At 42.0% G+C, this 15,375-nt stretch overlaps 1 protein-coding gene across 2 annotated transcripts in view; it reads right to left on the bottom strand.

Annotated features, from left to right (window-relative positions):
• Positions 1 to 13,095: 13,095 nt before the first annotated feature.
• Positions 13,096 to 15,375, bottom strand: part of COL4A5 (collagen type IV alpha 5 chain) — a 245,222-nt gene continuing 242,942 nt past the window's right edge. For both annotated transcript variants that reach the window (XM_082264454.1, XM_082264453.1), the window contains one exon: positions 13,096 to 14,365. In XM_082264454.1, coding sequence (XP_082120580.1) covers positions 14,284 to 14,365 — 82 coding nt within the window. In that variant the 3' untranslated portion in view covers positions 13,096 to 14,283. The remainder of the gene's footprint in view (positions 14,366 to 15,375) is intronic.

Below are 15,375 nucleotides of genomic sequence, written 5' to 3' on the forward strand. Positions count from 1 at the left end.
TATGTTATCATAATACATTTTGTATGTATTTACACATTTAAGGATTGTACATTTCTTTATGAGAGATAGATGCCTTAAAAGTCCTATTATTCTTGGGGGTTATCCCTTCCCCATTTTTTGTTGTTTCTTCATATACATATTGGATGTGGCACCACTATATCCAGGATCACGTCTCAACTTTTTCATATATCACCAACTAAGTTGTCCTATCAATTGGCATGAGAACATAAAGCGCGGAGAGGAAATCGATGCGGAGGACTGGTTTGAGCCTCTTGTATCTTTAAAGGTGTCATGAATACAGCCTTGTTAGAAGCTGGCTATAAAGTGTGTTCTAGGTGGTACTTAGTCCAGGAACAGCACTTAAAAATGTTCCCTTGGTTCTCTTTTCTGTGCTTTCGATGATGTTGCCAGGTGGGAACAGTACAACATGTGTGGTGGGCATGAGTCTATAACTTGATATACTCGGTAACCATTGTAAACATCCCTAAGAATGCTCAGGTTGCCCTTTTGAATGAGCCAGTTGAAAACATCCCTAAACATACTCAACTGTTGAGTTTCCTAGTGGCTAAGAGAGCGATTGTGACAGGCTGGAAGAGCTCTATGATTGATGATTGCTGAAATGTAAACTTACTTGGCTCATTTTCAAAGAAAAAAAAAGTGTGCTTTAAGATAAATAATCATTTTAAGATAAATGATCGTTTAGACACAATCTTTTCTCTAATTTTTGCATAAATAATCGTTATTTGACAAGGTTGGAATCCTTCACTCTCATATCTGCAACTGCCATTGGTGGTGATTGTGTGGCTGGATTAGGGCAGGCTCCTGGATGGGTGAGTTCCCCTCACTCTTTCTCTCCCTCTGTTTTTCCTTATTCCACAGTCTCTAGTTCTGTCTTATTTTCAATTTCCCTACACTTTTTTCTTAAACATGATTGTTTTTCTTTTAATAGTTTAATACTGTGGAGCATGGTGCCCACGTTTTTATATTCTTGTAAAGCTAGGTACGTCAATTTCTCATGTTTGTCAGCATACAATAACCAACCCTGTCTCTCCAGCGTTGGATGGTTTAATTCTGCAGTCCATGATGTTACCGGGGGGGGGGGGGGGGGGAGAGGCCACGTTGGAGGACCCCCACACCTTTTTTTTTTTTTTAACCGTCACTTTTTTTTTCAGCTGTCTATGGGGAAATTTTTTGACAGCTGATAACTCATTGGTTGTTAAGGATGCCGACTTCCGGACCCCGCTCCTTAACAACCAGCTTACACTGCGCGCTGATTGAGCAAAGCTTTGCCCAAGCAAGGCGCAGAATGCACTGCGCAGCGCGCAGAGCTTTGCAGGTTGTTCGGAGGGGCTAACACCCTGCAAAATCGGGTGTTAGGCAAATTACCTAAATACGCTTGGGCCGAACTCAAAAACTGTTTGCCCAACCCTACAAGTCAGTATCACATGGCCTAAGTTCACAATCTAGCACTTAATATTCCAGACGTTTTCATGGTAGTCTCAAACTTTGAAGGTAAGGAGAGTTTTTTTAAACCGTGCCTCATCCTTACCTGCAGTTTTTCAGACAGTATATCCCCTCATGACAAGTTTCGCAGAAGAGGGGACAAGTGTGTCCCAAACCAAATGACATGCCTGTTTGTTCAAGCAATGTAATAATATTGAAGCTAAATCCTACAAAAGCCATAATCTAGATTTTACTCCCTGTCAGAAAAACCATGCTCAAAGGAATGCCCATGCCTGAAGAATGGTCCTCAGAACTGGGGCCAAAATTAGGACCATGCGTGAAACTACACGAGCACCTGCTCATGAGCGCAAGCACGCATGTTTGATGGACTTTTGGACCCAGGGGCCTGTTTAAAGTGGCAGTGCTGAGGGATTGATGGGATAAGTGGCAGTTTTAGGGAGGATCAATAGCACTGCTGGGGAAAATGGGGGGGGGGGTGGGATCAGTGGCAGATGTGGAGAGGATGGGATCAGTGGCAGTGCTTGTAGGGGATGGGATCAGTATCTCTCACTTGCTGTCACCTGTCAGTCAGTGTCCACTTGGTCCCCGCTGCCTGCATGTGAGAGAGGGGAGGAGAGAGGGGGGGTGAAAGATGGGGCGGGGGGTGAGAGAGAGGGATGAGGGTGAGAGATGGATAGTGGTGAGAAAAAGGATGGATGAGAGAAAGGGTTGGTAAGAGGAAATAAGAGAGAGGGGGTGAGAGAGAGGGATGGGAGAAAACTGGGTGAAAGAGAGAGAGCAGGGGGAGAGAGAGGGGGTGGAAGAGGAGGGGAGAGATATGAGAGAGAGAGGGGGTGAGAAAGGGGGTGTAAGGGGGGGGGTAAGAGAGTAGGAGGTGGGATAGAGAAGGGGGTGGAAGAGAGAAGAGGATGAGAGAGGGGGGGTGGGAGAGGGGATGAGAGGAAGGAGGGGGTAAGAGGGGGAGGGAGAGGGAGTGGTAGAAAGGGGGTGTGAGAGAGAGGGATTGGGGTAGGAGAGAGAGAAGGGGGGAGAAAGAGAGGGGGGGTGGAAGGAAGAGGGGGAGAAAGGGAGAGGAGTGGAGGTGAGAGGGGTTGAGAGAGAAGGGGTGGGAGAGAGAGGGGGGAGACAGAGAAAGGAGATGGCAGAGAGAGAGGGGGTGGGAGAGAGGAGGTGAGAGAGAGATGGGGGTGAGAGAGAGAGTGGGGTGGGAGAGAGGGGGAGAATGGGAGAGGCGGTGAGAGAGAGAGGTGGGTGGAAGAGAGGGGGTGAGAGATGGGGATGGGAGCGAGAGGGGGAGACAGAGAAAGGGGATGGGAGAGAAAGAGGCGGTGGAAGAGAGGACGTGAGGGAGGATGAGAGAGGGAGGGGATGGGAGAAAGGGAGATGGGTGAGAGGGAGAGGGGTGGGAGAGAGAGAAAGAGAGAGGGGTGGAAGAGAGGAGGTGAGAGAGAGATGGGGGTGGGAGTGAGAGGGTGAGACAGAGAAAGGGGGTGGGAGAGAGGGAGATGAGAGAAAGGGCGGGGAGAGAAAGAAAGAGGTGAGAAAAAAGGGGGATAGAGAGACAGGAGATGGGAGAGAGGAGGTGATAGAGAGACACCCTAGCCCTGCCCCCCTGTCTGCAGTCCCTCCTGTGCTCCTGTGTGTGGGTAGGTGTGTGATGTACCTACCTCTCGCCCACCCTTGGACATCCTGTCTTCCTGTTGATGTCACAACTGGGAGCGGACAGGAGAGGAGGTTGAAGAAGGAGTGCAGGCACTGAAAGGCCCCGGGGATGCTGTTGCTCAGGTCAGGGTGGCAGTGGAGATCTCCCTCCCGGGCTTGCAGTTCTAGCCAGCTTTGTGCTGCTGGCCTTTACTGCAGCCTCTGGGCTGCCCACTCTCTCTGTAAAGATGATATGCATGGTTCGGGCATATCCTGCCTTCAGCCCAAGAATGCCGCTGTTGACACCAGATTGGCGGATTTAGCTCCGCTGCCTTGCACCCCGCCGCCACTACTGGATCAGGACTCTACATGACAAGGAGGCTGGGCCCTGGGCAGCTGTCCCTTTTGCCCCACGTTAAAGACGGCCCTGCATCAGCTCCTTCTGCCTGTGACCTGATCCCATGTGCATCCGTATCCAGACCCAGCTTGTTACTCTGCTTCTTCCTGAACCTTTGTTGCTGGCATGTGACCTGACCTTGCCTCTTGCCAGCTGTTCTGGTACCTCACCTCCTATGCTCACTTGATACTGACATTGGCCTGAAACTGACTTCGCTACTGGTTCCTGATTCTGTATTCCTATTGTCCAATTGTTGCTGACGCCTGCCTGTTTGACCACAGATTCGAGATCCTGCATCTGCCAGCTGTGTGCTTGCTTGCTGCACTGTCTTCAGCTCTGCATCTGCTACTCGATCTCCTGACCTGGATCTTCTACAGGCACCCATGCCACTCTGTGTCCTGGTATACCCTGACATAATTCCCAGGGGAAACGGGACAAGAGGTGTAGGGAAGCCCTCTTGTAAATTCAGCCTTAACCGGGTGTGTGACCCGTGCCTATTTAGTGCAGACTCAAAATTCTAAGCTGGCTGAACATTTCCTGTTCGATAGGATCCAATTCCTGTTTGAAAGGAGCTCATTTATGCCCCGTACACACGTGCAGATTATCTGAAGACTTTTGTCTGTAGACTTACCAAAACCATATAATATAAGGTCAAACCTAAACACTTTCAATTTGTATGCAATCCGGCAGGCCCTTGCACTACATAGAAAAGGTAAATCTGAAGACAAAAGTCTTCAGATAATCTGCACGTGTGTACGGGGCATTAGTTATTGACTCCTCCTGAGGACTGTTGGTATATTTTCACTCGATCAGTGTTTGCAGCCAATTGGCTGTAGTGCTGATCAGTTTATACAGTGAGGCATTGGCGGGATTCCCCCATCCACCTTAAATGTGTGGATGGGGGAATCAGTTTGTTTTTTTGATCAACCATCTGGTCCATCTATGGCCAGCTTTCCACTACTGAATTTTTTTTCATTGGATGTGGTCAGCTTACCGCTATTCATTCAGCTTTGTGCCTGTTGGAAAAGATTTTGCTGGCATACAGCACTGCCTGTAATCATTTGTGGTTTAGGTCTAAACTACACAGGAGAATTTTAGTAAATAGAATAAAAAAGGTTATAGGTTACCAAATCAAATTGCTAAATTATGCCAATCGACTTCTTTTTTTGAAAGGTGTTTATTTAAATTTTTGCATAACAGTAACAAAAAGAAAACACAAGGGCAACATTGCCCATAAAACAAGTGTAAGGCAAGCATGTAAATTACACAAGGGTATCAGAAGACATCTTAACCTAACACCACAGAAGGGGGGGGGAAGGGGGGGGAATAGAGAGGGGCCAGACGGCCCAAATCAAGGGGGGGAAGGGGAAAAAATGGGATGCGTACCACAAAGAGCCAGGAGGGCCAAGCAACTGCGAGGCTACACTCCCAACCGGTTGTCACAGAGATGGGGGGGGGGGGAGGAGAAAGGAACACACAAACAAGACTAACCACACCATACACACCCACACAACCACAATCACACACCGTCCCCTACCTCCAGGTACCCACCCCCCAAGAAAAGGGGGGGGGGTATAGAACATACAACTCATGTAATAAAACAAATATAAACCGCATGACATCCGGGGCTACTCAGACTCAGTCGAGAGATAAGCTGGAGGGCAAAGGGGCATCTGCCCAATACGAGTCTTCCACATCAAGCCAGGGCTGCCAGACATTAGTGAACTTTTTAGGACACCCTCTACTCTTATAAATTAGCTTATAAAGCGGAACATCACTGCGCACCAAAGTATAGAACACCTGTATGGTAGGCGGATGCCAATCGACTTCTAGCTGCAACTAAACACAGTTCATCCCACACAAGCATTGTGAGAGTCCAAGGTCGATCCAGAGGTTTATTTTAGTACTTTTGAGATAAATACACAAATATGGTAATGGATATATGCATAGCAATATTGCAGTAAAAAAATTTTATAATTTATGTCATAAAACATTTTATTACCTACTGTATCATTATTTGAATTACTGAAAGAAAATAACTGATTAAGAGGCAGGTCACCGATTATTGCCCTGACATGCATTGCTTCAATAACCATTCCATTTCCTTCATTGCTTTAAGGTCTGCAATTGGCATATGAGGTTGTACTTTTATGCTTTAGAATCTATATTAGCAATATATTGCTTATAGGCAGGTGATTTATGTGTATAGGGAAAACATAACTATATTACAGTGCTCTCTATATACTATAACACTGTCTTTATGAAGCAAGTCAAGTTTCATTTGAAATGAATGGGAACCACAATGCTACAAACAATGGTGCCCTCTTCTGGAAATTATTTTCAGCATGATTTCTACATTAGGTCATTTAGTGTCTGTCAAATAAACTATGCTAATTACTGCATACAAATCTCTATAACAGTTGTGTATAGAAAACTTTAAATCTAAGCAGCATAAAACAGGTTTTATACACAAAATAAGAAAGCATACAAAATCCTTTATGAGCAGAGCTCTGCAAAACTCCAGCAATAAATAGCATTTAGCATTAAAAGGTTTATTTAACATGTTAAAAAAAAGGCTTATATAAAATAATTGTATCATTTTGTTTGCTTTGGGCCAGTCAATTAAGCCATTTTGGTAAAGAAATGAATGTAAAATAACATCTGTAAGGTTTTATTGCAGTAAACACAATAGATGGAAAGAGAAATTTTAATTGTGATCAACCAATTGACGGATCAATTCTAGCATAGATTATACAAGACTGACAACACCTCTTTATCTACTGACATTATTGATCAGAATCCCAACTATGTATATGGAGTTTGGACTTTTTGTTTTTAATTTGCCACCGACAAATTCTTTAAGGTAACATATAAATATATACTTGGCCTAGTATGTAAAGAAAGAAAAAGCAAAAAGAATTTGGAGCGACATAACAGGAAGTCACAGAGTGAAATATATATTGACAAATGGGTGCAGTACAGTTCATCGATTTAAACACAGTTACATTAGCAAGAAATGTCAGTAAATTGTGTCTATTTCACTATAATTCAGCTACATTTGAAAGCGGAGTTCCACCCTAAAAACTATCTTTGCACCTCCGCTAGCTTAGATGAACCTGAAAAAGAATTGGATAATTAAATTTTTTTTTCTGTTTCACTTACCTTGTTTTTAATGAAAATATACTTACCTTCCTTATTCTTCCTCTCTCTGTGGGGCCGCGGCCCGCGCCGTCGCTTCCTCCTTGCATTGACTCCTGGGAGATGAGCGTCATCGATCCCGGGAGTCAATGCGCCTGCACCGGAGTCACTCGTCACTTCCGGTGCAGGCGCGTCATTCCCTGCTGAACAGCTTCTGGGCATGCCCAGAAGCTGCTCAGGGATGACGGGCCTGTCCCGGAAGTGACGAGCAGGGCATTCTGGAATTTTGACGTCACCAAAGAGGACACGAAGAGGGACGCTCCGGCTTCAGCTGCCCACACCTGAGATGGCAGCGCTGGACAAGACATTTTCAAGGTAAGTATTTCTTCTTACAGGTAAGTGAAACAGGGTACAGTTTAGAGGCTATCGTTGCTTAAATGCACTAGCCCTGACTGTCCCGGGGGTATTTTTAGGTAAAAAAAAAATTTCTGCCCGGAATTCTGCTTTAAGCTGTAAAATTGCTTAGACCTTCTTAATACGGTTTTCAGCTTGAATAAAAGTTTTGTGTACAGCAAGGCATTTGCAAAGCTTCAGGCAGCTTTGTTGGAGCTTTTAAAGCACCCTTTGGCTCTATTTTAAGGATATTAAACACCGATCTTAATGGTGATCTCTTTTCTCAATTTTAATGCCTAATTCCATGTTTAATTTCACTTTAAATAGTTTATTTGGGCCAAGCTGGTCCAAACAAACTATTTCCTTTCTACTGTATAAGGCCCTGTTCACACCTGAGCGATTTTCTACTTGAATCTTGTAGCTCTAAGCCCTCGTTCACGTGAAATTGTATGTCAACTCATAGCTTCCTTTGCCTGCTACAGCACTGTTCCAATCAGTGTGACGCTGACTTTGCGGCACCGCATCGATTTCCAAAAGTAGTTCCTGCACTACTTTTGGTGACTTAGGGAGTGATTATAATAGACATCTGTGCACAAACCCACACAGATGTCTTTCAAATCCCCCCCGGAACTCTCACTGAAATGCAGGTTTGAAATCGTGCGAGTTCAGCTGCAGCTCAACAAGCCAAATCACATTCATTTTAATGGCCCATTTTCACATATGAGCGTTCTGTTGCCTGAAGAAAAATGCCTGTGGCTCAAAAGAGTACATAAGCGTGTTTTTGGCCCCATAGACTTCAATAGAAACACCTGACTTTTATGAGCGTTTTGTCGCTCGTTTTCTGCCCAAACAGCAGCTCTCCACCCCTAATTTCCTCTCCCTCTCCTCCTAATGCTTTCTATTGGCTAAACAAAATGCCTGAAGCTGTAAAACACTTGCAATTCACACTATTTAAAAAGATGTAAAAAGATGCAAAAACGCTTTTAAAAAAAATGCCCAAAAAATGCCAGTAAACCAAGCCTAAAGTGTATATAGTATCAGCAGAAGTGTGCTCTGGGAGAGGTACGGGGAATTCCTATCTGTTGCCAGAACAAAATCGAATGAAGATCAGGGATGCTCAGCCATTCAAAGCAAGCCTTGTGTTTTATCAAGGAATTCAAGGTTTTCACTGATTGGCTGAGGGGCAGATTGTGTCATCATCTGCCTGTACACTGTTGGAACACAGTGCTGTATGTAGCTGCATACAGTTTATACAGCGCTGACAGTGGGGTGCATCTGTTAGTAAAATAAATAGTTAATTTGGGCCAAACAAACTATTTAAAATGAAAGTAAACCTGAAGTTTGGCTTTTAAGTGGCTGCTAGCAGACTTTAATCAAATTTCAAGTAGTGATAAATCCTGCAAGCAGCTTTTTAAAAATGCCAGCACTCTCATGAAGATCTCTGTTTAAAATCCTCACAGGAACATTCTCAGGGTCCAAAGCGACTTTGGGCAAAATAGAAAACCTCCACACTGGCTCTAAAGACTCCGTGTACCATTCTCTGACTGACAGTTCGGTTTGCCGTGTAGCCACGCCCATCGTATTTTGCCACTCCTGACTACGTCAGGGGGGGTCACCTTTGGTTTTTCACATATTTTATTGTGTTTTTCACTATTGATATATAGGTGCTGTATATACAGCTTTCTTACAGAGGTTAGTCAGCATAGTTGTTAGGAGGGGGGGGGTGGGGAGGTGGGAAGCATTTTAAAGAAGATTCCACATCAACCTAAAAGCCAGGGAGTTGCTGTGTCAAATGTCAAATAGAGATATACAAAGTAATACTGTTACTTTTATATCTACTCTGCATTCATCTGCAGATCATAATGATGCCCTTCATTCTGCAGATGCTCTCAGTTTAAGAAGTATAGCCAAAGTTTTTTTAGCTACACTCCTCCTGTAGGTCACAGAAGTGCAGTTTTGCTCAGCTGCACCAATGGAAGACTGAGGCAGCTGGTGACTGACAGTCCTGGCTCTCTGCTCATAGCGGAGGGGAGAACTGAGCAATCAGCAGTGTTTGATCGCGCGGTTCTCAGTGCAGATCCGGTGGGGAACAGATGCAGCATCAAATCCACTTCGGTGAGTATAAGGTTTTTTGTTTCTTAACAAACCCCAAACTTTTATTTTAAAGCAACCTGACAAGGAAACAAAAAAAGTTGTTTTTTATTTAAACAAAAAATGTGTCTTTATGCCAACCGCCCACAGTGTATACACGTCATTACTTTGACGTTCAATACCGGGGAATTTCTGCTCTAATCCTGATATCAATTCTTTCTTTGGGCGATTCAGTGTCTGCTAAAAGAGATCTCAGTGGCAGATTCGCCACTAGATCACTGCGCCCCCCCCCCCCCCCCCGCCACTTTCCGGTTGTTTCTGGGTTTACCGGAGCCGTCAGAAAACCCGGAAGCGATACAATCTGATGGCTAGCAGGAAGTCGAGTGAGGGTAAGATGGCCCCCACTCGGCTCTATGCCCTTGGAGGACTGGAGCAACCTCTGATGCCACTTCTGGTTCTCGGGCATTCAGAAATTATTTTTTTGTTTAAGTCAAAGTGTCAACATTTTATTTTTATTTTGCTTTCAAAGCTAAATGAGAGATCTGGGGTCTTTTTGACCCTAGATTTCCGAAGAAAGAGAACCTGTCATGCTTATTTCTATAAAAGGAATAAAAGTGATAAAAAAATGAAGGGACAGTGTAAAAATAAATAAGAGAAAAAATGTAAAAAAAAAATATCCCTCCGTGCTCACATCCTGAAGCGAACGCATATGTAAGTTGCGCCTGCATGTGTAAATAGTGTTAAAACCCTGGTATTTTCTTACAGAGCGGGCGGTCCTCTTTCTCATAAAAATGGTTCCAGTGGCGGATTCGCTGCAGGGTCTCTTTTATGGTTCGCGGGAGAGGTACCTCCCCTCCCGTCACTTCCCGGTCCTTTTCCCCGCTTACTGGAGCCATCGGTAGCGGGGAAAGCGACCTGGTCCATTGCAGTCCTAATCAGGAAGTTGAGTGAGGGCAAGATGGCCTCCACTCAACTCTATGGCCTTTGAGGACTGGAGCGACGTCATACATCGCTTCCTCCCAACAGCCTTAAAGGGCCTATTTTTTTCATGCTAACTAAAAACTAATTTTTTTTTTTTGCTTTTAAGGGTAGATGTAAGATCTGAGATCTTTTTTACCCCAAAGCTCACATTAAAGAGGACCTGTTCTGCTCTGTTCTATTACGAGGGATGTTTACATTCCTTGTAATAGGAATAAAAGTGATAAAAAAAATAAAAATAAAAGGGATAGTGTAAAAATAGAAAAATAAAAGGTAAAATAAATATAAAAAAATAAATAAAAGTGCCCATCCCTCCGAGCTCACGGGCAGAAGGGAACGCACACGCAAGTCAAGCGCACACATGTAAATGGTGTTCAAACCACACATGTGAGGTGTTGCTGCGATCGTTAGAGCGGGAGCAACAATTCTAGCCCTAGACCTCCTCTGTAACTCTAAAAATGTAACCTGTTAAAATGTTTAAAGCGCTGCCTATGGAGATTTTTAAGTATGATAGTTTATTGCCATTCCACAAGTGTGCGCAAATTTAACCACTTGCCGACCGCTGCACGACTATGTACTGCGGCGGTCAGCCCCTCCTGGGCAAAGCCACGTATCGCTACATCGCTCGCCCACGAGCCTCTAGGGGACAAGCGTGCGCTGCCGGAGGCGCGCTCCCGCTTGTTCCCTGACATCCCCGCACGAGTGACCGGCGGCTCCGATGTCCGCCGGCCACTCGCGATCTCCCGCTGAAGAGGGAGAAAGGCAGGCGGCTAATGTAAACAAAGCCACCTGTCATTCTCCCTGGTGTAACTGCAGAGACTATATGATCCTGCTATGTAGGATCGTATGTCTCTGTGGTTACATCACAAGCCACGCCCCTTGACATTTAGAATCACGCCCCTAGGGACACACTTAACCCCTTGATCACTAATAAAGTTAACCCCTTCCCTGCCAGTGTCATTTTTACAGTAACAGTGCATATTTATAGCACTGATTACTTTAGTAATGTCACTGGTACTCCCAAAAGTGTAAAAAATGTCAGTCAGGGGTCCGATCTGTCCGCCACAATGTCGCAGTCCCGCAAAAAAAAATTGCAGACCGCCACCATTACTAGTTAAAAAAAAAAACAATTAAAAAAAAAACAATAAAAATGACTTTTCCGTAGTTAGTAAACGCAATAACTTTTGCGCAAACCAAACAAAATACGCTTATTGCGATTTTTTTTTTTTTTACCAAAAATATGTAGCAGAAAACAAATTGGACTAAAATGTTAAAACATTTTGATTTTTACATTTTTCTTTTTGACAATTTCATATAAAAAATTTGAAAAATATTGTTATTTTTTAAAAATTGTCGCTCTTTTTTGTTTATAGCACAAAAAGTAAAAATCGCACAGGTGATCAAATACCACCAAAAGAAAGTTCTGTTTGTGGGAAAAAAAGGACGTCAATTTAATTTAGGTACAGCGTCGCACGACCGCGCAATTGTCCGTTAAAGTCACGCAGTGCCGTTTAGCAAAATAGGCACTGGTCTTTGAGCAACCAAATCCTCCGGGCTTAAGTGGTTAAATCATATCATGTTAGGTCTCATTTACTCGGTGTAACATTTTTCGCACTACACAAAAAATTGCGCTAACTTCAGTTTTTTTTTTATTCATTAAAGTGTATTTTTTCCCAAACAATTGTGTTTGAAGGACCACTGCGCAAATACAATGTGACATAAAATATTGCAATTAAATTCTCTAGGGTCTCTCCTAAAAAAAATATATAATGTTTAGGGGTTCTTAGTAATTTCAAAGAAAAAAAAATACTAATTTAAACTTGTAAACAAAAAGTTCCAGATAAGGCCTGGTCAGCAAGTGGTTAAACCCCTTTATAACCCCTGGTGTGCCCTAATTAGGCCTAATTAAAGCATTTGTTTCCCTTAAACTATTATTTTCCTGCTGATTTGTTTTGTTTTATTTTTATTTTATTAACTATTAATATTCAAACTTTTTTTAATGTTAAAGTGGTTGTTAAGCAGCAGGAGGGGTGGGCGGGCTGTGACACGGAGCTGTCAGGTAGGCAGGAGAGGAGGACACAGGAAGAGCAGAGAGCAGGGCTGCAGATGACGGAGGCACGTACACTGACCACGGTGTCAGCGCTCAGCAGCCATGATTTACCGTGGTCAGTTTACAGAGGGCAGGGTATAGCCAGGCAGGATCAGCCAGGTTTTTCAGGTGATAGAAGAGGCCAAATTACACAGCACAAGTACTGTGCTGTATAACATGCTTTAAGGGAAGAGGATCATATTTTTTTTTTAGAGTAACAAACACTTCAACCTTTTTTCTGTCAAAGTTAAAAAAGTACAAAATTGGAAAAAAAAACTTTATTTCATTTGTATATATCTTTGCAATGCTTTGTGCCATAATCATAGTTTTAGTTTCATTTTAAACAAGGCATGATATATAATAAAATGTATACTTTTAATCTACAGTAACACCATTTTAAATACTAGTAAAAAATGCATTATTTTAACTTTATTGCTGTTTTGGTCTAAGGATTGCAAAAAAAAAAATCATAATATTAAAAATATTTTAACAAGACAAAATCAGAAAAAGAAGGCATTGTTTGTTAAAAAAAAAAAAAAAAAAAGGTATTGCTGACTAAACAGGTGGATAGCAGAAATGTTAAATTTCCTTTGGTCCGTAGGGTGTGTGAGAGGTGAAGTGGTTATTATTTGCCTGTCCCACAGACAAAGCAGTGCAATAGTGGCCAGAGGGTGAAACCACCATGTACAGTTGGGGCTGCAAGTGTGTTGGATGCTGGTGATTCTGGTTCTTTTCCAGTAATTTTGTTTCTTTTTTTTTTAATTTTATTAAAGTCGCTTCAAAGATGGAATGGGATATTGGTTATTGGGTTTAGATCCACTTTAGGTTTTTTTTCTATTTGGATATAGCTGAGTAGAAGTTGCATAATTGATATAATCTCATGGAAATAACAGTATACGGCATAAACACTGCTGAATAAAAGCTAGACATTTTAAAAACAGTTCAAATATTTATCAATACTATGTAACAAAATCTTTATTGTGTCACATAACATAAGCGCAAAAATAATCTTTATTAAACATAGCGGATCTATACAAAATAGTGTATACACTGTTGCAAATAAAATTTTGAATAGTCCTATATATCCTTGGTTTAGTGAAATGTTTTAAATCCTTCTCACAAGAAGACCAAAAGTAAAATACTGATATAGCCAATCTCTCTTTATTTCATTCACGCTAGATTCAAGATACATGACAACTCTTTTTTATTGGTGTAAATACTTTGGTGATTCCTGAAAAGGCTGCTTCTGACAGTTAAACTAACATATTAAGCATGTCTTCTGTGTGTCTGTTTTATTTAAATGCTATAAAGAATATGGCTAGTTATATCTTGTGTTCAGTGTACAAAAAAACAGAACGTTAAAAAAAAAAAAACCCAAATAAAACAGAAATTGCACAGCGACAGTATAAACAATAAAATCGGCATGGCCACAGACATACTTATCATACATTGTCAAAAATCCAATTAAACAAGGGGGGAAAATGCAAGCTATAAAATCAGTAGTATTTTCATATAAGAGTTAGAAAGTTATAATTCTTACAAATACTGCTGAAATACTAAGATGGTTCATACAAATTTGTGACATTGTGAAACATGATTTTATACTTGTATTTTCCTTAATTATTTCATTGACAAACTAAAAAAAAAAAAAAAGTGTTTTACACAATATACACATTTCATTACTTACAAAGAGAAATAAGCTTAGCAAATTTGATATTTTGAAACCCAGGGTATGGAAGGGTTAGTAGCACCATGAAAAAATGTTTTCCAAAACTGAAGCCTCATTATTTTAAACATACTCAGTGCGTTTCTTCGTGTAGCTGATTAAAAAAGTGCCATTTTGGTACTGGGAAAAAAACTTCATGTGATCCTTTGCGAAAACTCAGGTTTCTCTCTCAGCAGAGGTTAATCTTTTTCTCAGTCCGTTCATCAAAATGCACCAGACAATCCTCAATATGGCACTTTGGTGAGGTACATTTGAATTTATTTAAAACAGTATCTGGTTTTTACTTTATCTACACAGTAGCACCATTGTCACTGAGGACAATTCCGACCTAAGCTTTCTTCCACAGGTAGCCAGTTCTCCAAAACGTTACGTCCTCTTCATACATACTTGGCATCGACTGATGCGTGTTCTTAAATCGCCAGCTTTAAGTGTTTCAGACTGAGGTTTACTGGAAACGGAAGGGGGGAAAAAGTTTCAGTTAAACACGTTTTATATGTTAACACCTATTACCACTGTTGCATTTGAGCACTTATAAAAATATTCATCAACTGATCAGACTGCAAATTATCAATATTGTCTATCTACTTGTCCCAAACAACTCGAGGTGTATATTTTGCCAGTCATCCAATGCCCCTCTCTTTTATAGTCCTACATTATGGAGTTGCAATCAAAAGAAAAACAGTCATGGGTTCAAGCAGAAGTAGCAAGCTTTTTCAAAGAAATGTGTTTTTGCTCAAAAATTAGGTAATGTTGGCTAATAAAAAAAAAAAACATTATATGATCATCCGTGAAACCTGGAGGAACAGCTTTGTGCATTTCCAGCAGAGAGCAAGTCCATAGGAAGACCAAGAAAATAACTCTCAGATGTCCTAGGAAGAATTTCCCAGAATTTTACATTAAACTTGTCAAAAGTTTTGTTTCAGCACTCTGGCATTGCTCACTAAATACAAGAATGATAAATGTAATTTTTAAAGAGGACTTGAGTTCAAAAATTGAAGACTTGCTATTCTATAGGGAACATCTAGAAGTTTTAATTGTGCACAAGAAGTATCCTTTTCTTGAATTCCTTCTGAAAAACAGCGATGCGCTTTCCTAGGCATGCCTGTGCCTTCGGCTGGCCATACACGGATCTGAATCTCAGCCAGATCCATGGCTGGAATCACCGTTCAAATCTCGGCTGAGATTCAAACTATTAGTGGGCAGGCTAAATGTACAAGTTGATTGATCGATCAACTTGGGTATACCCAGCCTGTCGGATTCGCTTTGGATTATCACAAGCAGCTGCTATAGTCGCTAGTAATAATCGTTGTCTTCTCCCAGTGGGGGAGAAGACCGGCAGAAGACAATTGCTGATTCCCTGGTCAGTACTGTCTGTGTTGATGGGGGAATCGTGTGAATTTCTTTCCTGCAACCCATGGTTTCAGGAAAAAAAATAGCACCATGTATGGCCTGTCTAAG

This window comes from Pelophylax lessonae (genome assembly GCF_965119305.1).
Source record: "Pelophylax lessonae genome assembly, chromosome: 7".
Taxonomy (NCBI): Eukaryota; Metazoa; Chordata; class Amphibia; order Anura; family Ranidae; genus Pelophylax; species Pelophylax lessonae.